Genomic DNA, 24,666 nt, shown 5'->3' with positions numbered 1-24,666 from the left:
CAAAGGCACGGACAAAGGCCGTTTCCGTATTCACTCTATACCGAATCTCCAACCTGCAAAGTGAATTGATCCCAGTCTTGTCTGGTTTGTTAAGCACGCATGCGCACATTGATGCGACTCACGCGAGTGGATAAAACTTCTCTCTGTGGAATAAATAAACACTGAAAACGGATTACGCTTACACAAACACAATTCAGAAGCACTTTATTGGAAAACGTAACTAATAACACGTGTGTATGTTAATCTGACGTTAGTAGATTATGTTTTCTTCTTGGACATGCGTTTGTGGCAGGTTATTGTCTCCGCCAGGCTGTAAGGCATGGCGATAGAGTATGTTTTGCACCCTGTCCGTCCGTCCGTCCGTCCGTCCGTCCGTCCTTCCGCCTGTGAGCTAATCTCCGGCACCGTTGGCTTGATCGCAGCAAAGACTGTGCACACACACTTCCTGGATGCAAATTCAGAACCTCTGGCCCAAATGTTTCACATGGGCCTGTTATAGCGCCACCAGGATGCCACATTTTGCAAAACTATTTTTTTGACAGTACTCCTACAGATTTTGTCCAAACGTCAAGCAAATCGGTACACAGTATCTCTATAGTCATTACACAAAACCAGTCTTTCAGATTTTTCATATTACATCCTGATTGGCTAAAAATGGCTTCCAAGGTTTGCAGGAGTACTCCGTTTTGAACACAATGCCTCAAATCATGAGCACAGTGTGCAATTTCCGTGACATTTTGCACGCACATTCCCACTAGGCAGAGGAAGAAATGCCACTTGAAATGTTTTGAATCAGCCTAATGGTGGCGCTATAACAGGCCGATTCATGTTTTTACCTATAACTGCACCGATCTGTGTAAAACTTTGCCTTTTAAAGCGCCACCATGTTATATAAAACATTTTTTTAAATATTACTCCTTCAGATTGTATCCACATTTCACGCAAATTGGTAGACAAATTCTATAGTCATGCAATCAAGGCGGATTTTTGAAACTTTTGCATGCGGTGCACATGCGGTGCACATTTGCACTACGTTGAGGAACAAATGCCACCCTTTAAATATTGCTCTATTATAGCGCCATCAGGAGGCCGACTTATATTTAAAAATATATATATATTACTCCTTAAGATTTTATACAAACATCATGCAAATCGGTACACATGATCTCTTTAGTCAAGTGATCAAGACGGATCTGTTCGATCCGCCTGATTTTTCACATTCTAGGCTGATTTGCGCATTCCAAACATTGCTGGCCCACACTAACCTACCTGACCTTGTCGGAGACCTGTGCTCCGAGGAGGACTTTTTCTAGTTTAATATGGGATTTTGACAGCTGCCGTCCCCTTTTTCTTACCGGAACGCCGTTTAGAGAAAAACGAGATAAAAAATAATTGTTGTGAGCTTGTAGATCTGCTATTTTAAAAAAAAATCTTGAAAAAAAAAGATGGATAGATACCGATCAGGCACCGCTTGAATGTATTACTGTGTTAAATTTGTACGCAAATAATAATACTATTGCACACACAGGCATGGCAGAGCACAGTGTTGGAACGTAGGCCTACTGTACAGTATACGTTCCGTGGTCCATGATGCTGTTGATTCCAACTAGTTAACTACATTATTTAACAATATATTTAATACTGCAATATCAACATTGCTAACAATTATTATGTTATACATTTTATGATTTCATTTTATATCTTTTACATTAATATAGTTATTATAACACTGGTTGGACGGTCTGTCTGTCTGTCTGTCTGTCTAACTGACTGAAAAAAAAGTGCTCTCATTGGCTGTAGCACATCCCTGCTCTCAGTGCTGATCGCTACACCGCGTGATTTTCAATCGCAGACATGTCCAGATATCAAACATGCCTGATATCTAGGAGCGCTCAGGGAGGCATGTGCAAACGCTGAGATCATGCTCGGCTCTCGTTCTTTGAACCGTTCGCATACAGTGAGCAAAACCACAGGGAGAAAATCCTGATTTGCCTCCGACCTGGTGCTTTGTCGGTGACAAAGCCAAAAATGTGGATAATCGGTGCTAAAATCTTGTAGTGTTATCCGACAGTAGCTATTCTTAGACTTATATTTCCCATTACTTCCTCATCCTCCCTTCTCCTATGTTTGTCCACCTCTTTACCTTTTCTTGTCACCGGGGTTAAACTTGGAGTGGCCTCTGCAGGCTCAGTAATGTATAATTGCCATTGTGTAGGGCATATACTGTACCAGTAGATGAAAAATATGTGGTGGAAGAATAAGAAATGTGATTATGTAGGAAGAAAAATAAATTAAATAAAGATAATAAATAAAAACGAAAGAATACCAAAAAAAGAAAGCACACCATGATTGCACTGCAATACTGTGTATCACAGCTTAAGCCCCTTCTGTCCACCCTTCCACCAAACCTTAACTAAGTGGGATGGCCGTATACACAGGAGGTTTTGATAAACTCCAACTGGCAAGCCTTGTTCCCTCTCCACCTTCCTATTATTGTGTGTGTCTCTCTCTCTCTCTCTCTCTCTCTCTCTCTCTCTCTCTCTCTCTCTCTCTCTCTCTCTCTCTCTCTCTCTCTCTCTCTCTCTCTCTCTCTCTCTCTCTCTCTCTGCTCTCCCTTATCACTCACTCCTTATCAATCCGCTCATTTCCCCTCTCCACGGGCTGCCACGAGTGTGGATGTGGATTTGCCATCCTCCAAGGTACAGCGACACCTTGTCACCTGAAGTAATGAAGGGCTAATGAGGTATTCAGGCCGGCTTTAGCGCGTGTGCTTTCAGCCTGTTTGTGCTGTTGCCTCCGTGGCAGTGGAAGGATGCCACTGTTGGTCTTACATGGCAGTGCAGAGTGTAGAGGGCATATTACCACTGTCACGCTTCACTGCCTAGCTCATCTTCTGTCAGCAACACTGGATTCAGCCCACTAATACCAGGTTGTTGGTTTGCAGGGCAACAGTTATTGCCTTTACTCAGCCTGTATTTGACACTGCACAATGGGGTTGTCCCACATGTTTTGATTTCCATTTGATTTCCATTTGATTTGCATTTGATTAATTTTTTTCAGTCGAGGCATTTCTGGCTATTTTGAATTTTGGATGAAAGTGTTGTCATTTCATTCATAATGGTGCGTTCACACGTGCAGATTAAAAGATACATGCTACCATTCATTTTCAATGGAAACCAGCGACGTGAAGATACAAAGATACATCCGACGTTTGTAGCTCTAGCGACAAAGATACAAAGCTACAAATTCAAGTTGAGCTGGGTTCAACTTCCAGATACAAAGCTACAACTGTAGCTCCTAGTGATGAGCGGGCCGACCCGTAACCCGCGCCGCGGGTTGGTGGTCGAGTCAAGATTTCAGAGGCAATTATGCGGGCTGCGGCTGAGCGGGTCAGCCGCTCTCACACGCAAAAAATAAATAAAAAACTATTTTGAACAACATGCTTGTTTATTTAGCCCATGACAATGTTGTGCTACTGTAGACATTTAAAGCGACTTTGGGTACTTAAAAGAGCGCTACATAAATCTGAGCTATTATGATGATGATTATCTTTTTTTTCCCACCGCGGGTCGCGGGGCGGGTTGAGCCATAGATTTATATATGGGTTCGCGGGGCAGATTGAGGTGGGTTGGGTTCCGTGGCGGGGCGGGGCGGGTCATGAAAAAACCCGACCCGCACATCACTAGCTCCGATGTCCGCACGTTTGATGACGTCAGCGACCGCGTTGAGCAACAAAGATGCAAAGCGACACAGCAACAAAGATGCAGTGTATTTTTGTAACTTTGTATCTTTTAATCTGCCCGTGTGAACGTACCATTAGAAATCAGTCAATACATGTAGTTTTGGTGCTTTTAGAGATGCCATTTCTGCCATTTCATTGTACGTCCATGCAAGGTTATACTAAAACAAGAGTCTTTTCAATAAGTGAATCTATCAGTCACCCTGAGCTATTAATTTCCCTTCATTCAAATAGTCGCGACTATAATGAGACTCTGTACAAAGGTATATGAAAGCATCAGCGTTTTGTGCAATTAATCAAACAAACAATTGTCTAATATGTTTCCTGTCACGGGCATTTGCACTCATAGTGATTTAATTATTTCAAATGGAGACCAATTCGGAGAGAACATTGTATGCTGTGTCAGTATCCCAGAAGGCCCTCCAGGTGTCTTAAAACATATGGGAGGCAAGATGGTATGTACAGTTACAGAATGTAAGCCTACACTTAAGTGAATGTTCCTTGCAAAATGACCACACAAGCACTATGCTAATTGTGTGGCATGCAATATAGCAACCGGGTTTACTCTCTAAACTGCTCAACTTATTTGAATCATGGTGTGGTTAAACACTACTGAAGGTAGCATTAAATGCTACTGAAGGTGCATTTAATGAATGCTACTCAAGGTAGCATTTAACTCTTTTTGGATTGGTGCACAAAATAAGAAAATGCATTACACATCTTTTCCCAGGCGAAGCAGGCACAGACTGCTGAGGAGTCCATTAATCCATTAAGACCGGGAACGCATCTGTCTCATTTTAAGATTTCTTTGGCTATTCAAAAATAGCAAGATATACAAGCTCATACACTCTGAGCTTGTAGATCTGCTATTTTTATTTTTATCGTAGATTTTTTTGGCAAATCTTTGAATATATGTATTTTTTAAAGCGAACATTTGTAACTCAAATCTTTGCTTTTGGGTTCCCTGGAACAAAATATTTTGAGATGGGGGCTGCGGCCAAATATATATCATTTTGGGGGTCCTTGACATGGAAAAGTTGGAGCACCACTGATATAGCAACATACCGTTAGGATTTAGAAAACATTTTTAGATATGTATTTGGCTGCGGACCCCCATCTCTAAATGTTTTTGTTCCAGAGACCCCTCCCCCCAGAAGCAAAGATTTGAGTTACAAATGTTGGCTTTAAAAATATATATATTCAAAGATTTGCACAAATTTCAAGATTTTTCCAAAATTGCAGATCTACAAGCTTGTACAACTGCTATTTTTGAATAGCCAAAGAAATCTAAAATGATGCGTTCCCGGATTGAATGGGTTAAACGAGAAAACACATCAAAGGCTTCTCTTCTCTTTTCCCCAATTTCAAACAAAGTAGGACCCACTGGCAAGGGCATACTAACAGGTGGTAATCCCCCCTTGCAAGTGCACAAGAGAGTGCAGGGTGCATTACCATCTCCCCTCAACACGCTCCAACTGACTAATCACCCTACCCTCCCAGCTTGTGCGTTGACAATGATAGGAGCTCCGAGACAATTCCTGTAGCAACCCCTGTCATGTTTAGGACCTCAGGGGTGGCATGTGTAGCCATGATAAGGCTCATTTAACTCTTTTTTTCTCCCCAGCAACTCATTAAGAATTTGTGCCTGGAACTGCTGGATCTCCATTGTAGTCTTGAAAAAGAAGGAGGTCAGGGAAGTGATGCAAAATAGTGTCCTGTGTTTCAGTGGAACCATTAATTACAGACTTGAGAGGCATTAGTTAGAGAGTTTCTTAAAGCAACATTAAGGCAACAGCTGTGTGTAAGCTTCCTACTGTGAATTGACCATAATTAGAACGACTTAAAGTCTTGTAGTGTAGTGATCTTACAGTATACTGTAGTATTATTCATTATGAGATATATTTTATTTATCTATGACTGCCAATGCAGCAGTGCCAATGAATGCCAATGGGGCGTGTGGGAATCAGAAGGTTCTTAGTTTGATCCTTGGCTTAGTGTCAAAGTGTCCTTGAGCAAGACACTTAACTGCCTTGCACGATTTCCTCCCGTGTGAATTTCTGCTTGAATGGGTGAATGTAATGCACGTTGTAAAGCGCTTTGGATAAAGGCACTATATAAATGCACCATTTACCTTACCAGAAATATTATTTATTTCACCACATTAGGTTCAAATGATCTTGTGACGTGACTCATTTGACAATGATCATCAAACAGGGTTTTGATATTCCATACCGTTTGCCTGTAAATGGCTTCATAAATTGGTGGGCAGTACCTATTCCTTACAAAGAATCTCATATCATGAACCCCACATACAATCAACCACAAATTAGAATCGCATCTTGAGGGGCCTCTATAGAGTGCACCTCCAAAAGCGCTCAACTCAAAAGAGCTTGTATCGTTTCATTCATTCATTCATTTATTCATGAGATTCCTTATTGAGACAACCATTGTTTTTGTTTTCTTATCCATGTCCTATGGGTTCCATGGCATTGGTTATTGTGTTGCTTTCACTGCCTTGCTGTCCTTCCCCCTTTATAACCTTGCCAACATCTCTGTCCTTTTTCCAAACCCCTTTACTTCATCCCAGAGGTTTGAGGTGCACCCCGACCCCATGGTGAGTGTAGCCCACATGGTTCGTGCTGGCGGAGGGGTGTGGATGGCGTTTTCTGAGGGCTCTTCCATTCGTCTCTTCCACACCGAAACACTGGAGCATCTACAGGAAATCAACATTTCTACACGCTCAACACTATTGAACCCAGGTACTGTAGCGTATGGTCAAGTGTTTGAGGTCAAGTTCTGCCCTGCAATCCACCCATTACGGCACATTGTACATAATGCTGTAGACTAGAGCAACACACCTACTGTATGTATGTGTCAGTTCTTCCTCCCTGTAAATTCATGTTGGTATTTATGAAAGACCAAAGGTCTGTTGCCATCAAGCATTGCATCAAATAAGTTTAATAATTGTAGTTGCATAACAAAATAATTCATTTTTAAGTACAGGCACATAATGAGTCAGATAAAAACGAATAGAGTCTGCACACTGTGTGCAGACTCTATTGTTTTTTATGATACTTTTGCTTGTTTTGCACCTGGGCCACGGATGTGCGTGCACTACCTTCTTCATACAGAATGAGTCTGACCCAGAACGTAAGCGGGGTTAAGCCATGGCATCGTGTCACACGCCAAAAGTAGCCGATCTACAAGCTCACAATTCATCGCACTGTGATGCGTTGTTGTGAGCTTTTAGATCTGCTCCTTCCGATGGACAACACCGGCACGCAGCTAAGTCAAAATCAGGCCTTAGGATGAAAACATACAGCACACTGCAGTAAGCTTTTAGAGGTCTTAATAGCTGAAGAGAGGGCGCCAATTAAGTGACGATGTCGCCTCTCTTTCTCTGAATGGTATTCTGGTCTTGTCCAAGTTTCTCCTGCGGGGTGCAGTGCTCCTCCAGGGACTGACCTGAATAAGTATCAGTCTATCAGTCTCCAGACCACGCAAAGCCATAATAGAGCCATGGGGTTAGAGGGAGGAATTAATAAAAATGAAATAAAGTCACAGAGGAGCAGTAAAATACCAGAGTCAAAAGATTTTCATTGGGAGGGTTTCCATGGAAACACTCCCGTCTTTCCTTCAACGTCCCTGAAACAGAGGTATCGTGCTGTGTTTGCCCCTTCTGTCTCTGTGTCTAACTCTGTTTTCCTTCACCTAACACCTTTTCTCGCGTTCTCCTTCTCTTCAATCTTTTTTCTTTCTCTTTGTACCCCACACCCCCCGCCCCGTCCTCGCCCCTCACCCTTTTCATCCCTTTCAAAATCTCCTCACCGTCACTTCACTTCTCGCTGCAGTCCATTGAGTATGCTGGAGGTATCACATCACACCCTGTCTGCCTTCCTTCATGATAAAATGAAATATTTATCACCTAACTTGGGCATTTTTTCCTCTGTTTGTTCAGCGAGCTACGCCGAACAAATTGGATAAGTCTCTGTGGCCGAAGAAAGTCTATTTCCTGATTCGATGTCGCTTTGATTCAAACTCTGATTCAAACTTTCAGTGCATTTAAATCTGTTCAGTTGTGCTCATGTCTGTATTTATGCAATTGTATCCTCCTGCCGAATCAGTGCAGAGAGAGATTGATGAGTTTAGAACAACACTCAAAGCAATAACAGCACTCAATCTAAACAAACACGTAAGAAATCTCTTGTGAGCATGAGCAAACAGCATAGAATGAAGACAGACATGTTTTAGAGTGACAAAAGTTTCTTTTTGGTCTCAGTATTCTTTTCATTTGTTGTTTTGTTCAAAAAGGCACTTTGAGGTGACACAGCTCCTTCGGTCATGGCGTCTGGAGAATACAGGTGACCGCAGGTGTCATTTTTTCAACCTGTGCCTGCACCTCCCCTTGAAATATGTGGCCGATTTGAGAGAGGGTGGCAGCCTCGTGGCATGGCCCCAGGGGGAGATTCAGGCCTCAAAAAGAATGGGTTGCTGGGCTCCAAGAAAGAGTAGAAAGTATTTGATAACATTCTCATTGTTTAGCTATACAAGGGAAAACTGTATCTCAACGGCATACAGTCCACAGGAAACACTTGATAGTTATTACATATCAGTGGGGTTTTATTCCCCCTTGGTTTTCTCCTTGACTTGTAATAGGACATGCATTAATAATATACTCCATAATCCTCTCCCTTTAATGTGATATATACACATAGGGAATTCTGGTTGCGGTAAACAAGAGAGAAGGGTCTGAGGTTCTGAAAAATGCTTGTGTCTCCTCTTACTAATGGCTTTAATAGTTCCCTCCTTAGGGTGAAAAGCAGTATTCCAAAATAAAGCCCTCTGTGACATTGCAGGAGGAAACATTTATCTTCAGAGACATCATCTTCTTTTTTCCCCACAATAACAACCCCCACTGTAACACCACTGTGTATTGTGGTGCATGTGCATGTTTGCGAAGAATTGGAGGTGGAATATTGCTCGAGGTTAAGTTATACCCCTCTCAAGTGTCTCCAACCCCCACAATTATGTTTCCTGAACATGACGCCTTGCGCCCACATCCTCTGATTTAACTTCAAGCTGATGCTTTAGAGCTTTTCAAAGCTTTTTTGTCCCTTTTCTACACAGAGTATAAATAGACAATGGCTGGCAAATACATTTTCTTCCACTTTCTCTTCATTATAGTCCTGAACCTTGCTCTTATAGGCATTGGACAGGAGCAAGAACTCAGCCGCAGTATTACATTAAGGAGGTGTAGATGTCTGTCTCATCTCCACCATGTGGAGCAGGCACAGGTGCTCTCGACCAGTGAGGAGACAGTGTGTGCAACGTTGGTCTTGGGCTAAACCCTTAACAACAACAAGAGGCACTGGGCTGAAACAAGTCATGACTTCAAATACCTGGGCTCATGGGTCAACTCGACAGAGCAAGAACTTAAAGTTAGGAAAGCGCTTGCAACCAGCTTTGTCGAGTGTCTATACGAACACAATTGGCCCGTGTTCTGGGGAGGGGGGGGGGCGGGGAGGTTGATATCGGTCATTGCATGTACTCCTACGGGCTGGGGCGGCGCCTGTCAGCGGGGAGTGTTGGGCGGGAGGAGTAGGACGAAGGCTCTACGCTCTCCTGGTGGGGGCTCCTCACTGGCAGGTGAGTCAGTAGGATGCAACAGCAGTGACAACACAGGAATGTGTGTGGGGAGGTATTAATTGGCATAACAACTAAATTGGGGAGAAAACGGGGGTAAAAATGTATTGGCTACTCAAATTTTTTTTTTTTAAGAAAGCGTTTGCATGGAGTACTCTGAATGGCATGGCCAGTGTGTGGAAGTCCAACCTCACCCGACATATCAAGCTCACCTTTTTCTCTGCAACTGTCCACACCTACCTACAAAAGAAAGTTGCAGGGGTGGAAAGTACTGGCGAGCTAGCCACATCAAGTTGACTGGAGACGCCGCTGGAGGGCTTGTCCGGGACGACCTAGATTGAGAGAGTGTCCTTTTTCTAGAGGCCTCTAACCCTCTCTGCTCCCTCTGTCACTGACAACATGCACCTCAGCTATGGATCCGTGTCGCCCTGCTGCTCTTCTCCCATGCTCTGCCTTGCCAGCCGTCAACTTGTGGATGCTTCATTCATGCACGAATCAAATGAATCAATTAAGGGAACTCTCAGAGTCACTCGTGCAACTAGCACGTTCTAATCTGAGCATGACACGGAACAGCCATGTAAATACATCTCTACATGTAAATGAGCATTCTTTTTCTGCTGCGATCACATGACTGCTGGTGTAATTCAATTATGGTTGCCATGGATATTATTGTAAATGGTGCTACAGATAAGTAGGCCACAATGGGAGCCGAGGGCTCAGGGACCGCGAAGAGAATGCAAAAATAAACCCATAACAAACATTGTTTTTCGCCCTTTGTTAACTTGAAACAAAGGTTTTGCATCTGTAATGAGAATATGCAATTAGCCTTTCCCCCTTCCCTTTAGACATGCAGTAGTAGAGAAACAGATCTATGCTGGACAACTTTGGAATATTCTCATTAACTCTTGAATGATTGATAATAAATTAATCCCATTAACACTGGCGTCCCTATGTTGGGCGTGTCATTATTTCAGAAAATTGTGACTTCAAGCTCACCATGCATCGCATTTGCTATTTTCACCACACAACGCCATTATACCACAAAGAATAAAATATGACTTATGGGGTTAAGGAACTAAGGTGAAAATAGGAAAGCTGCTATAGGCTGTGGGACAAGAAAGTAATTGCATAGTCTCTAGTTGTTCTCTAGAGGCTGGATATGGCTTAGTCTGTCACATTGGCAGAAAATTAAATGAACCTCAAGTACTAATATTGCTAAGTGGTATAATAAGTCAAACTGCTATGAATATCTATCCATCTATCTAGCTATCACTTGCTTTTGTGGCTAGAAGCTTTGGATCACAAATGCAGGGTTGCCTGCATCTTAAACCAGCAGCTTTCTGGAATTGACTGTTGTGCAAAACATTTGCCTCTGATTAGCAAACGCAAAGCTTTAGTTTAACATTGCTTCTGAGTGGTGAAGTTGACGAGTGACTCATGAGGGCTTGCATACCCATTCCAACAAAGTACTGTAGCTACAGACATAACTGAAGTACTGACAAAAGTAGGGATAGAAATTGGCACTGTACTGTAGAATTGAAGGGTAAAGGCAATGTTTATTCCTATGTCAGTAATGCAGAAATATGGTTATACACTGCAATGTGCATTTCATCACCAGGAGGTTTCATACAATGGATGTTCACATAGCCTATAAACCTATTGATTTGTGAGTTCAAATAGTAGACTACTGCTGTGTAATGTTTGTTCCTTTAATGATAAGAAGTCCATTTCCAGCTTAATGTATCCATGGTAGCTTTTTCCTTTCAAGTGGGGCACCAGCAAATGGGGAAATCCAATTTCTCCTAATCATTTAACTCTAAATCCATGGGTTGTCTATGTTTCTTTCTTTTTTTTAAAAGCTTGTTTTGTGCTGATTGGTGAATTTCAGCTTCACATACTAACCAGACAGGTTTGATCAACCAAGAGACATTTACATAACTCTTACGTTGTGACTGACCCAATGTATCATTTTATTGCAGGTCAAAAAAGCATGCGTGTTACCAGTCTCCTGATTTGCCGGGGGCTGTTATGGGTTGGTACTGCTCATGGCGTCATCATCACCCTCCCCGTTCCCAAACTGGAAGGCATCCCAAAAATAACAGGTATGGATCTGTTTTAATTTTAGTCTAGCTTTAGTGGACTAAATATCATAAGATTTTAGTCGACTAAATCTACAGTTTATTTAGTGGACTAAAATGTATTTTGGCAGGCCTTGATGGCGTCGTAATGCCTGATTTTACACTTGGTTGCATGCTGAAAATAGCCGATCTACAAGCTCACAACGTTTCGCAGCGCGACGCGTTGTGAGCTTGTAGATCTGCTATTTTCAGAGCGCGACACCCGAGCGCAACCAAACATAAAATGACTTGTCTTTTAGTTCTACTGGATCTCTTCTCCACTAGTCACTCCCTAACATTTTGGTCTAGTTTTTATTTGTTGACGAAATTGTCAATATATTTAGTCTTACTTTTAGTCACCATAGCTTAGTTTTTCTTTAGTTTTCGTCAGTGAAAAAAGGTAGTCGACGAAGATTTTTCGTCGTAGTTTTAGTCAACGAAATCAACACCGGTATACTATGGATCAGCATTTGGAGGACTGACAGTGATTGAATGGGTTCTTGAGAGGTCAAAATGAAAGCACTGAGGGTTTTCCATGATAGGAAATAACTCTGCACTGGACATTATTGAGGTCACGCGCTACATTGTTCTCCTGACAGTGGGAATGGGGCTTCTGTTACTGTCTGGACAACGCAGCACTGACATATTCTGGCTAGATAAATGTACCACTGTCAGGCAGTGTTTTGTTTCTCATGCCAACAGAAAGAGGTTTGTTTTTGTAAAGTGGTTAAACCTTACTTTATTATTCCATTATTATAAGCCAGTTATTTAAATTCTATTTAAGAGCCCAACTTATATCTCATTATTGCACAGCAAATGCAGTATAAATAAACATTTGATAATATGAATAATTTTAACCGCACTACTGCAAAGTTGAGGTCAAGTTGCGCTTTGCACTTATGATACTACAATTTGCATAATGACAGATCGTTCTCAATTATGAATGAAATAGATATAAAGACACATCTGTATGACAAAGCCTTAGACTCGTATGACTGATTTAAGTAAAAGTAAACGGCCCAAATCCTTAATTTGTGCAGCTTTTAATAAGACAGAATTGGAATTGCTTTACATACTACTGTCTATGTGAAAAATACAATAACTTGTGTAGGAATTTGTTTTGTTGGCATTGGTGCAAGGGTATATTGAATACTAACATACTATCCTAAGCCGATACTGGTCCATAAGGTTAAAGGTACATCTGGACCTCACGTACAGTGCAAAGGGACAATGTAAGACCTACAAAAATAGATATACTGTATCTCCCTGTGCAATATTGAAATATTTCACTGCTTTTCCCCTTCAGGAAAGGGGATGACCTCTCTGAATGCTCACTGTGGGCCTGTTGACTTTCTGGTGGCCACCACCAGCACCCTGTCCCCTGAGCTGCTGAAGAGGGACTCTGTTGGCGATGGGCCAGACTCAGCATGTGGAGGGGAGGACCGCAGTGACATGTCCTCTCAGGAATCCCTGCAGCACGGTTCCTTTCAAGGACAGGTAGGAGAGACGAGAAGCAAGGGACGTGGCGTTCTGCTGCAGTACAGACTACGCTCCACGTCTGGCCTGCCAGGACGTCCGTTGACAGCTCTGGGCGACGAGGCGTCCGACTCCTCCCTAGAGTCCCTGGAGCACAGTCTAGAGGACGGCTCGATCTACGAGCTCAGTGATGACCCCGAGATGTGGGTCCATGGCCGTCCCTGTGAGCGGGACGGTGGGCGCAGAGACAGGGTAACTTCTGCGGCTGTCATCTCTGGTGGGAGGGGCTTCCGTAGGGTGAGGGAAGGAGGGTCAGCAGGTACCAGGACAGGTGGAGAGAGTGCAGAGAATATACTTATGATATGGCAACTGCCGTTGACTGTGTGACATGGAAGCCACGTGGCATCATGGCATGCTGTTTAAACGTGGTTCTCCAGCCTAGTCTGTAAACGATCTGTTCTATATTATCAAGGGATTCGTAATGTCATTATGAAGGTGACATTACTGGCACACAGAGCTAAACAAAGTGGGTGACTCAGCCTGTGTGATGAGGAATCAAAGACGCCACGCTGTTTTTGCCCGCCACAGATTTCTGTCCTTGTGACACTTGACGACCGATTCCCACCTCCTACTTTAGATCAAATGGATATACTTAAATTCGACGTCATCAGGGCTGCCTGTGCTCTTACGCACAGATTTAGCTCCCGCAGGGATTCCTGTGCGAGTACCAGCGGACTGCATCTCTTTGGAAGCCAGCCTTTGTTGAATTCGCCGTGCTGTGCAGCGTTGGAGATGGACCGCCTTTTATCTGATCCCATGGGAAAGATCCCATCTGTTAAGAGGCTGAGAAGCTGAGAAGAACCATAGCATCACAAAGCACATTAGCATTTGCTTTATTTCCTCAGCCAGAAGTCTCACTCACTCACTCACTCACTCACTCACTCCCGTCCAATGTGAATGTACTGTATATATTACTGTTCCAAGAATGAATCGATGCATTCCAAAAGTGCACTCTGCCCCCATTTTTTTGACTGCACTGTGTCTGTTGAGAACCGGATTTTTGTAGAACCGGGTTTTGGGTTAGGAACAATGGTCCCTATGTTTTGCGGGCTGTCTTACCCCTTATCCCCTTATGTTTTACTATTTTGAAAAACATTTTAAAATAGACGATCTACAAGCTCTCAACGTGTCGATGTAGATCGGCTAGTTGAACTATTTTTAAATGTTTTTCAAAATAGTAAAATGTGGCTAATAAGTTTAGACATAAGGGGTAAGGCAAGATAGGCCCATAACCTATGTTGAAGTTGCCTTGCAAGAGTGTCAAAGCTCCTGTGCCTTCGCAGAGGAGGACCCATGCTAGTATTAGAGCAATATTGAAAAGCAAGAATAGCAAGCCTATTATGCGACACAAAATGGCTAAGACGTTACATTACATAACAAATAAATGAAAAGTGGAAGCCCTACAGTATCATTAGGGCTGACTCATTGTGGGTAAAAAATGCATTGCGTTCCTGAAGTGCTGTGCATGGCAGACATAAAGAACATGTCTGATAGCCCCACTTCCATTATTCTCTGTCTTTTCCATTTGATCATACACAATAAGCAGTGCACACGTGCTTGTTAATGCAGAATCTTCATTAATTAGGAACGCCTGTCACACACTAAAAACCTGTCTGAATAAATGAATGATGCAATGGAGGCATTGCGCCCATCCAAGTCATTATTTGCTGCGGTATGTACTGAAGCAGCCAGGAAACCAATGAAGGAATTTATTTTGCTTATTATTGTCAATATAACATAGGATAATCAACGATTGCATTTAACAATTGGCATGTGCTATATCCCAATTACAACATCTTGTTTATTAGAGAATGCTACTCTGACAATGTTTTGAATGTTACTGTCATTAGGTAGTCTCTCAAGGCGGACAACTCTTCCACAATCGTATTATACTACAGAGAATCTGTAATTCCACCTCGCAAACAGTTGGAAGCTGTCATCGGTTTGTTATTTTCATTCACACATTTGTTTTCAAGATTGACTGCATGTAAACTGAGATGAATAATTTTGTATTTTGTTTTGCCGACAGGTTGTGTCTCTCTGCTTGGCATATTGTACTGTATGTAAACAGTATGTGTATGTGAATTCTTCAGTGCCTACAGTATTTGTGTGCCACAATGGGCTAAGTCGTTTGAAGGTGATGCAAAAGGTACAGGGATGATGGCAATCTCAGTGTTGCGTCACAAAAGAAATAAGGTGTGTCCAAATTCAGATGGAATGCTGCTAGGCAAGAACATCTTCACGGCCACTCTCGAGGTTATTCCATTGAACCTTAGCTGAAGGATGAGTATACTGTATTTCATTTCATTTATAAACACCTTCATACAGTTAGAATTGCACATTAACTTTTTTTCTGTAGTTTCCCTTTGAGCATGACCCATTCAGAGGAAATGTTTCCATTTTCCATTGTTTATAGTAAAGTCATACAATAAATACTAATGCACTGAATATTAATATCAATTAATTAATTAAACTCGCCACTAATGAACCTGTTGACTCTTTTGTCAAGGGGACGTGATACAGAAAATGAGACTGAAATGAATACCACTTTGTAACAGTATTGTTGTGGTGAGAAAAATAATTGTATCGGGCACAATTTCGCAGGATGCAAACATGCATTCAGTGATCCATGTGGTGTTTAGTAATAGTACAATAATTGCACTATACCAGCACTGGTATGTGGAAGCAAAGTACTCAATATTAGCTTGTTTGAATTTACTTTGGTGCATTAATAAATACATGTCTAAACTGTCATATTGTCTAACTGTGCCATGTATGCTAAATTAAAAACATCTGAATCAATGCAGTGGATAGAGTGCTCATTATTGTCAGATTGATTGTACTGTAACTGAAGTCGGAAAGGTTCTAATAAACCGTATTTTGTGATTTGTTTTCTCTGCATCTTTATATTTTGCGGGAAAGTGTTTGTCTTACCAGGTATGTGAGCCCAAAGGTATAATTTACCAGATCAGTAGGCCCATATTCATGCATTCTAGAAAAAAACAGTGCGTCAAAGAAATCCATGCAAAAAAACGAATTTGTGCTTTTTGATTTACTACTGTATGACATTCATCTGTAAGTACAGTATGTAAAACATGTCCTATAAACAGCTATAAACTTTTTGAGCTTGGCTAGTCTTTCCCTGCACTTTCCACTACCTGTTATTAAGGGGTCAAGCACGTAGTGTTAATGGTCCCTTCTCGTTTCTCTACTTATTATTATTCTTCCACTGTTTTTCGCAGTTCTGCCCTAACCGTACAGTAGTTTTTTTAACGAAACAATGCATAATAGTGGAGGGTCATGGAAAACGGTCAAGAAATGAAACTCGCAGTCATTCGTCAAAGGGTGGCGCTATAGCACTCAATTGAAAATGAAAACTTTGAACAGGTATAACCCATGCCCTGTTTGAGCTATTGCCATGAAACCTTTTTCGCATAATATGCGTCTCCTCATGCCGAACAACTTGGCCACTTTGACGTTTGACCTGACCTTTAGATCTCCCACCATTTTGAATTATATGAAAAAATATGAAAAACAAAGTTTTTCTCCCGGGATTTTTGAACAATTTGCGTGAAACAAAATCTATGGACCATTATCTAAAATCCCATTTGAAGAGAAGTTTGAACGCGAAAAAATTCGGTAAAGTGTCTGCCTGTCAGTCCGAAGGTCCCCGGTTGGAGCCTTACCTCATGCAGGCTTCATTTAAATTGCATCGTGCAAAACATGACCGTATTAATTAATGCATGTACAATTTTTTTAGATAACATGAAGTGCTTTTTGAGAGTAGTTATTGTGCATATTGCATATACTGTAGTTTTTTCTTATTGCTTAGTGCATTCCTTGGCCCCTGTATTGCTACTTGCAGCTATATTTCTTATTGTTTTTCATGTGGACTCGATTAAAATCACGTTACTGAATTGCATTGTTTTTAAAAAATGACATTGCTTTACCTCTGCTAGAGAAACTAATCTTGTACAAATGTGGTTTAGCCCAGGGGGCTAAAGTAAAACTTTAAGGATTATCTGGTGTCTTTTAGACATTACCCGGCTTTGGAATCGTTTGTTGATTAAGGACACTGATTGCTGTGGCAATGCATTCGTTTAAGCTTTACCAGCTACAAATGAAGGATTCAGGTCAGATTGCTATCCATTAAGTCCATCCCATCTGTCCCAAATTCTAACCTCTTTTTGGTTTATTCATTTTTACCATTTTTACCCCCGTCCTTTCTACAGCAGTGGTTCTCAAAGTTGGTTCCAGGGGGTCCCCAGAAAAATGAGTTAAAATAGCTAAATCAGTTTAACTACTTTAACCCTATTTTACACAACAGGTATTTGAAAATAGCCGATCTGCAAACTCACAATGTGTTGCGATGCGATACGTTTTGAGCTTGTAGATCGGCAATTTCTCAAAAAATCTTGGAAACGTGAAACTTTTGGAAACATTTTAAGAACATAAATCTTGTATGAGAATTGTTATGTAGAGGAGGTACAACTCTTTAGGATTTAGGTCAATCCTTCTGTGCTCTCTGCTATCATACAAACACAGTTTTAGTTTTTGGGGCAATCATATGATGATTAACAAAATGCTGGAGGACCTATATAGCCTTAAATCTGTCATGTAGCGATTGCTTTTGTTTAATCAATGGTCATTCAAAATCCTATAACAATGCTATACGACTGAAGAACACAAATGCTTTATCAAAGTTATTTATACTCTGTCGTACTATAAACCAGGACATGTATTATTATAATGCTTCCCTATAGTAATGTTGAACTTTTTGTTCAACATTACTGTTAAAAGTCCAAATATTGTTTTTCATCTTCCTCTTTAATTGTTTGTCACCAATACCTCTCATGTACTGTGTTGTATGAGATATCTCTGCCAGTGAAAACTCTGTATGTCAAAACTGAGAATTCGTTTTTTTACTAATTCATTCCGGGCTCTAATCTTTCACTGAAGAGCATGCAAGACAATGGACACAATATAAAACATGGCAGTGCAGTGGTTATGTATATTTTTATTAATGTCAGTTTGGTGAGGGTGTTCTTGCCATAACCCCCCAATTTGACCTCTCTGGAAACATTGGGGAGAGACGGCCTCTCCCCAACCCCATCCTCCATGTTTGTGATCCTGTATACAGGGATGGTGTGGGACTTGAACCTGCATGCGGATTCTGCAGAGTTTGCAGTAGTTAAGCTGACCTCACCACTGTATGGTCCCTTCCCACACTTGATTCTCCTAGTGCTCTTGAAGTGTTCTTCTGGATGTTAACTTTCAAAACTTGCTCTGCATTTAAGAGACAAACTCCACCAGCATAACAATGGAAGGCATGGGATTCGAAAAAGGAACCTCTGTATTCAGTCTTCACCACTGCACCCCAGAAACTACACACTGTGGGCAGGTTCTCCTCCTACTGCTCTTGGAGTATTCTTCTGGATGTTAACTTTCAAAACATGCTCTGTTGTTAAGAGGAACTTAACCCACAACAATTTCTTCTTAGCATAGAGGCATGGGAATTGATAATCCTCATTACTGCACTACAGAACCGCCACACTCTTTAGAGTGATTCTGAAGTGTTCTTCAGGATGCTAGCCTTCAAAATATGCTTATACCTTATACCTATGTGTGTATATATATTTATATATATATATATATATATAATTTAGTATCTAAGAAAAGTTCTTGAAATAAGCATTTACTATTTGACTGTTACACTCTGGCAAATGTTTGCTATGAATGAGAAGTTATCAAAATATAGATTGAGCTCTGTGGAATGAAAACATACAGTAGAGTACCTCTCAGTGCTGTAGTTAGTGTGAGTAAAACTTTTCATCTTCTCTTCAGCCCAACAACTTGGTACTGTCTTAGCCCTATTGGCTCTGCAACGCCTCCCCCTCCATGTGGGGTACCAGCAGCTTATCTCATCACTAGCAGACTGCACTACACTTCTGGGAGATGTGCAGCATTGCTTCAAGGCCGTTCAAACGGCAGCAGAGGAACCGCTGGGGAACCCTTAACAGTGTTTCTCCATGTCCGACCGCCTCTATTTTTTTCGGTCCCCCTACCTTGGCCCTCCCTCCAACTCTCCCTTTCCATCGATATCTCATACTCTTCTCTGTCTGTGCTGTATGTCTTTCTGCACCTCTCTGTCGCTCTCGCACTCTATTCATTTTGCACTGCCTTTGTCCTTTTTTTCTCTCCCTAACACCCCCCCCCACACACACACACACACACACACACACCCCACTCCGAAGCACCAATGAACTCCACAACACATCCCTCCACTGTCCATCATTATAGCAGACAAATCAGGTTGTTTTTTGTTGTTTACATTCATGATGCCTAGGCCTATACCGACTCACAGGCACCGTCTGTCAAGGCAAAAAACAACAACTAAAAGCACAAAGTTGAGTTTTAGTTCCAGTTATTTTCTGCAAGTGACACTGCCCTACAAAGTATAAATAATTAGGCATTAGCTTCCCCGCTGACAATGTCAAATCAACAACACAAAGGTGGGAGGTGCTTTATGGAAGTGGGCCTCAGCAGCAGTGCAGTCGTCTGTAATAAATTACCCAGTGAAGGTCACTGTTAAAATAAACCACAACTGATTGGCTGTGAACAGATGAGTTAAAATGGAGGTTCAGGTGTGCGTGGATAAATCTGAGGTCATCACACCTGTGGCTTCTCCAGTGGGGTTGTGCCAATCAAAGATGATTGAAATGTGACCATGCCCCACACCAGGTGCCTCCCTTACCGTTGGCCTTTTCACATCAATATCTGAGAGCATTAGCACCTGAGGCTGTATTCTGTGGCGATGTGTACTGTGTATGTGTCTTACGTCAACAATATTTGTCTGTGATAGCGGCATCATGTTTTTTGTGGATTATCATCATCATTCCCCTCATTTCACTCTCCGATGATTCTGTTTTTCACGAAACACTAAACATGGGCGATGGAAAAGCTGCATTCTCTGCAATTAATATGCCTCGTCTCGTTCTCAGTGGAAGTGCAGAATATAGGCTATAGTCTTTGATTACTTGTACTCTTTTCATTTTCCGCGCAAAAGCTCTCATTTAGCCAAACATTCTGGCTCGTATAGATGCTATCTTGGGAAAATGGCTATACCCAACCCCGCTAGAGAAAACAGAAATGAGGATCACAGTGCTGCAGGGGCACCTGAAAAGGGCCTGCAGAAAGTCAGACGTGAATAGGGGTAACATAATGCTGATCTGATAAAGCTGTGCTGAATTGCACCCTGTACTTGGGTCAGCAGTAGAACGCATCCTTCCCTGGAAGCGAAATGACAAAGTGAGAGGAATCCGAGGTGCTGCGCAAGCGATTCCCTGTCAAAACTCAAGCATAAATATGTGTCTACTTTTTCTTTGGGGGGACTTCACTCACAAACCCTTTTTTCTAAAAACCTTTCTATAGATATTTTCTACCAATTAACCCTGCCCCAGGAGAGATTTGCCTATCTCAAGCCCCAGCTTTTGCATCAGTGTGGCTCGTGGCGCCACTCTCCCTACATCTCAGGTATAATTTGCATGGCTCGGTCAAGGCTAAACTGAAGCGGATGAAGCGCTGCGTTTCTGAAGGTCTCCAAGCTTTATCTGTCGGTTCATAAAAGCCAGGCATATTTGCATTGCTTTTCATTTCAGCAGGCTTGGCAGTACTGGTGATAAAGAAAGAACAGCACACAGTACCAGCGTTTCCTTAACAAAGAAAGGCAGCGGCTAATGATTTGCATAGTGAGAATGCGAGGATAAGGATTCACAGAGGTACAAACGTGTGTGTGTGTGTGTGTGTGTGTGTGTGTGTGTGTGTGTGTGTGTGTGTGTGTGTGTGTGTGTGTGTGTGTGTGTGTGTGTGTGTGTGTGTGTGTGTGTGTGTGTGTGTGTGTGTGTGTGTGTGTGTGTGTGTGTGTGTGTGTGTGTGTGTGTGCGCGTGCGTGCGTGCACAGCCTATAGTTTCAACCCTCCATCAACAGTTTGTGATGATTCTGTCATAATAACAGTGCAGAGACAGGCTGGGTCAAATCATAATGCACACATTTATTTTATGTGCCAATTCACTGTCATACATATTTTAACAGTTGAACCCAGAAGGAGGGAGTGCATTTTCCGGCAGCAGCATCTGCCGCGGCAGCAGTGTTTCCTTTTCCACGGCAGTTGGGTCCTAAGCCACGGCAGCTGCCGGCTCCGCCTATAGGTAGCAAAGCTGCCTATATAGCATAGTTTTACTGAGGTTAGTGTTAGGTGGGTTAGCATGGTTTTACAGCTGCCGATGCCTAAACCTAACCCTAACCACAGTAAAACTATGCTATATAAAGGCAGCTCTGGTGCCGGTGCCACTGCCGCGGCAGCTGCAGCTTCTGGAAAATGCACTCACTGTGTAGTCCCTAATAATTGAATGCTACTGTTTTTCAGTTGGTTCCCAGATCTAAAGTTGAAATAAAAGGACGAGGTCCTTCCAGTAAACTCCTGGAAAGCCTGTTCAGTGCATGGGTCCATCAATCTCTCGTTGCACTTTGTCTTTTTCAATGCTTTGTCAATGCTTCTGGAGCCTCACACATATATTTTATTTACAACCTTTTAATCATGCAGATGATTGATGACATTTTGATCGTTTCGCATTATTCTCCTAGTCCCCAAGGAGAGGGCCTGCTCTGTGGCCTGACCATTGCATGTACTGCATGCTTATCACCATCTGTGATTTATCTCCAACTCCATCTACAATATTTGTGTGGAGTTATTGAAATATACTGTAAATGCAGCTCTCCATTACAATGGCATCTTTTGGCATCTATTTTACAGCAGTACATTCCCTTTGAGTTGATTATTATACTATTATATTATACACACACACACACACACACACACACACACACACACACACACACACACACACACACACACACACACAATATATATATATATCAAATATTTGTTGGAAACTATTCTTGTTTATATCCTTGGGTCTTATTATAATATATTTTTTTGTACAGCCTCTAAAAATATAATGGTTGAAGAGCAGCTAAGGTGCTTTAAAGGCAAATTTTCCCCCAACAAACATTTATACTGTTACTGTAGGCCTATGTACTGGAGGGTCCTATCGCCTCTCTTTATTTACCCCTTGGATGTATAAACACGCCAGGTTTACACTCTACACTTTCTTCTGACCTGCAGTGTTTTATTTCATGAGACTGTTTAGGCATTTGAAGGGTGACCTTCAATTCATATATCTATTGCTATAACTCTCCGCTACTATCTCCGTGGGACCAGCGTGGAGGAGATAAAAGGTATTTTTATGTCTTGCAGTGAATCAAGTCACTTTTATGCCAACATTCCCCCACTATTCAAACAAAATGGGAGCGTTAGCATTCAGGTCTAGTCAATTCACTTGCAGCTTTCTCCTTCCACATGTCTGTTGAATTTGGATGCTGGCCAGGGAACAATTCAGAGGATAGAAAAGTGCTGAAAATGCTGCCGGTTTCATTTCACATGGTTTCATTTTCACAACAAAACCACACCTCACACTCACTATTACCCCAAAATACACAACAAACTCAGCCATAACTTTCATACCTGTGTGCTGCCCTGAGTCGGCACACACAACACCTAACGAATAGCCAGTATCCTAAACTATTTATTCCTTGTACTTTTTATGACAGCTGCATCTCCAACTTGGACTCCTGTAAGGGAAGTCAGAAAAGCATACTCCATGCTGGCATAGAAAAAGTTCTGCCTCCGACTCTTTTCTCTCGATTCCCCACAAACCTGACTCCCTTTGACCCATCATCCCCTCAGTAATTCTTATTTTTCCTCTCTCTCTTTCTAACCCTACCATCTATCTCTGTCCTCTTTCTTCCCATCTTCCATCTCTTTCTCTCCCTTCCCCTCCATCTCTCCACTTTGTTTCATAGGCATTTTGAGCACATACATTTTTGTATGCTAGCACAGTTCCCAATAAAAAAAATGGCTTGGATGCCAGAGAAATCTTTCTATATCGTCCAACTTGTCATTAGTTTGGCTTGTACAGTGTATGGGGTTTCCTATGTAGATTTCAGTGATACAAGGCTTCAACTGCATAGTAATTTCACAGTGTATCCTGGTTCTATTAGCCCAAAGTGAAGTAGAAACGTCAGATCTGCAATCTCAAAAAGGAAGTGTGGCTTAGTAATGGACTTTTCCCACTAGGCGTCAGGAATTGACTGCCACATACAGTGTGGTTATAGAGAGTCCTGGCTTTCAAAGGGATAGAAAATCAATATTGGCGGTGGCAGATATGATATTTATTCTCAATGCAATTGTGCTTCTAATAAAATGAGGAGGGTTGGTTCCACAGGAAGCTTGGCAGCTTGGAACATGTCTGAGGTTCTTTTTTTTCTTTTTCTTCTTTTTTTTGGGGGGGGGGGGGGGGGTGGACATTCATAGTAACCAATGTTGACAGTCTCTATTTTTAAACCCCTCACTGCTGTCAGAGAACAATCCTGCAATGCAACATTTTCACATTTTGGTTTGGATGGAACAGGGAAGGAGGTTTATGTTCAAACTAAAAATGTAGGTGACTCAAACACAATTTTTTATTCTTAGCCATTAGTACTAATTACTGACAGCATGAATAGAACCACCTCAGCTAAATGCACGGTAAGGATGCCATGGCTTGACATGGTTATACATAGCAGTACCAATCATCTCCTACGAAAAGGGAAGTGTTCCCCAAACTATGGGCTGTCAGGAGGGAAAGTGGATGATTCATTAGCAATTACAGTAGAGGTGAATTCAGAATATGGTCTATAGGACGTAAAGGCTAAAAAATCAATTGGCTCTGTTCATAAAGCACGTTAGCCCCCCATTGATGATGTCATTCGGTATGAACATCCATCTCCTGGTGTATTATGTGCTGGCAGGTTTTCTCGCGACATTTTGTTTGTTGACACTATGTACTACTGTATACAACCACGTAAAAAATTGTATGCAGCAAAGAGCAAGCAAAAAGAAACAAACTCCACTTAAAGAAAACAATTGTGGAATGGAAATTACAATGGAATTTACAGTATTTCCCTTATTTAATTGGAAGCATAAAGTCTGTCACATTGTCAGTCACCCATTTATACCAGTAAAACCTACACTGTCAGTGCTGTGGAAAAGTATTGTCGCTACAGCATGCTAGAAAGCTCAGCCAGCAGAGGCTTATAATTTGGCTACTATACCACTGTTGCAACTCTTAAGGATCCTCCATGGCCATAGTGCACTCAGAATTGCTGGTTGTATACAGTACAGTATATCCGTGTGTGTTCAGACAGTGCTCTGAATTTACAAACTGGCTCTCTGTGCCAGTGTGTACTCTAGCGCTCAAGAATGCTAGCCAATACATATTGCCTGGTGTTTTCATTCTTTATTTGAAGACATTGAAACCTAATTTATACTTTGTTGTTGTGTTGTTGATTTTCAAACACTTTTTGTCTGGACCACAACAGTGGTATATAAATGCAAATGTCTATTACTGCACGCACATTCGCCACATTCACAGTAGGCCAAGGAAGAACTGCCAAACCACATTGGCCTCATGGTGGCGTTACAACAGGCCACGCGCACACAAACCTAAACACACACATTACAGTTTAGGCAT

The 24,666-nt window shown here is 41.8% G+C and overlaps 1 protein-coding gene across 3 annotated transcripts in view; it reads left to right on the top strand.

Annotated features, from left to right (window-relative positions):
- Positions 1-15,848, top strand: part of arhgef10la (Rho guanine nucleotide exchange factor (GEF) 10-like a) — a 186,157-nt gene extending 170,309 nt beyond the window's left edge. For all 3 annotated transcript variants that reach the window (XM_080423025.1, XM_080423026.1, XM_080423024.1), the window contains 3 exons: positions 6,327-6,498; positions 11,362-11,484; positions 12,806-15,848. In XM_080423025.1, the coding sequence (XP_080279151.1) occupies positions 6,327-6,498; positions 11,362-11,484; positions 12,806-13,362 (852 nt within the window). In that variant the 3' untranslated portion in view covers positions 13,363-15,848. The remainder of the gene's footprint in view (positions 1-6,326; positions 6,499-11,361; positions 11,485-12,805) is intronic.
- Positions 15,849-24,666: the final 8,818 nt, after the last annotated feature.

The sequence above is a fragment of the Gymnoscopelus braueri genome, assembly GCF_963280865.1.
Source record: "Gymnoscopelus braueri genome assembly, chromosome: 3".
Taxonomy (NCBI): Eukaryota; Metazoa; Chordata; class Actinopteri; order Myctophiformes; family Myctophidae; genus Gymnoscopelus; species Gymnoscopelus braueri.
Note: the sequence above shows the minus strand (reverse complement) of the source record. Positions and strands in the feature narration are given on the sequence as shown.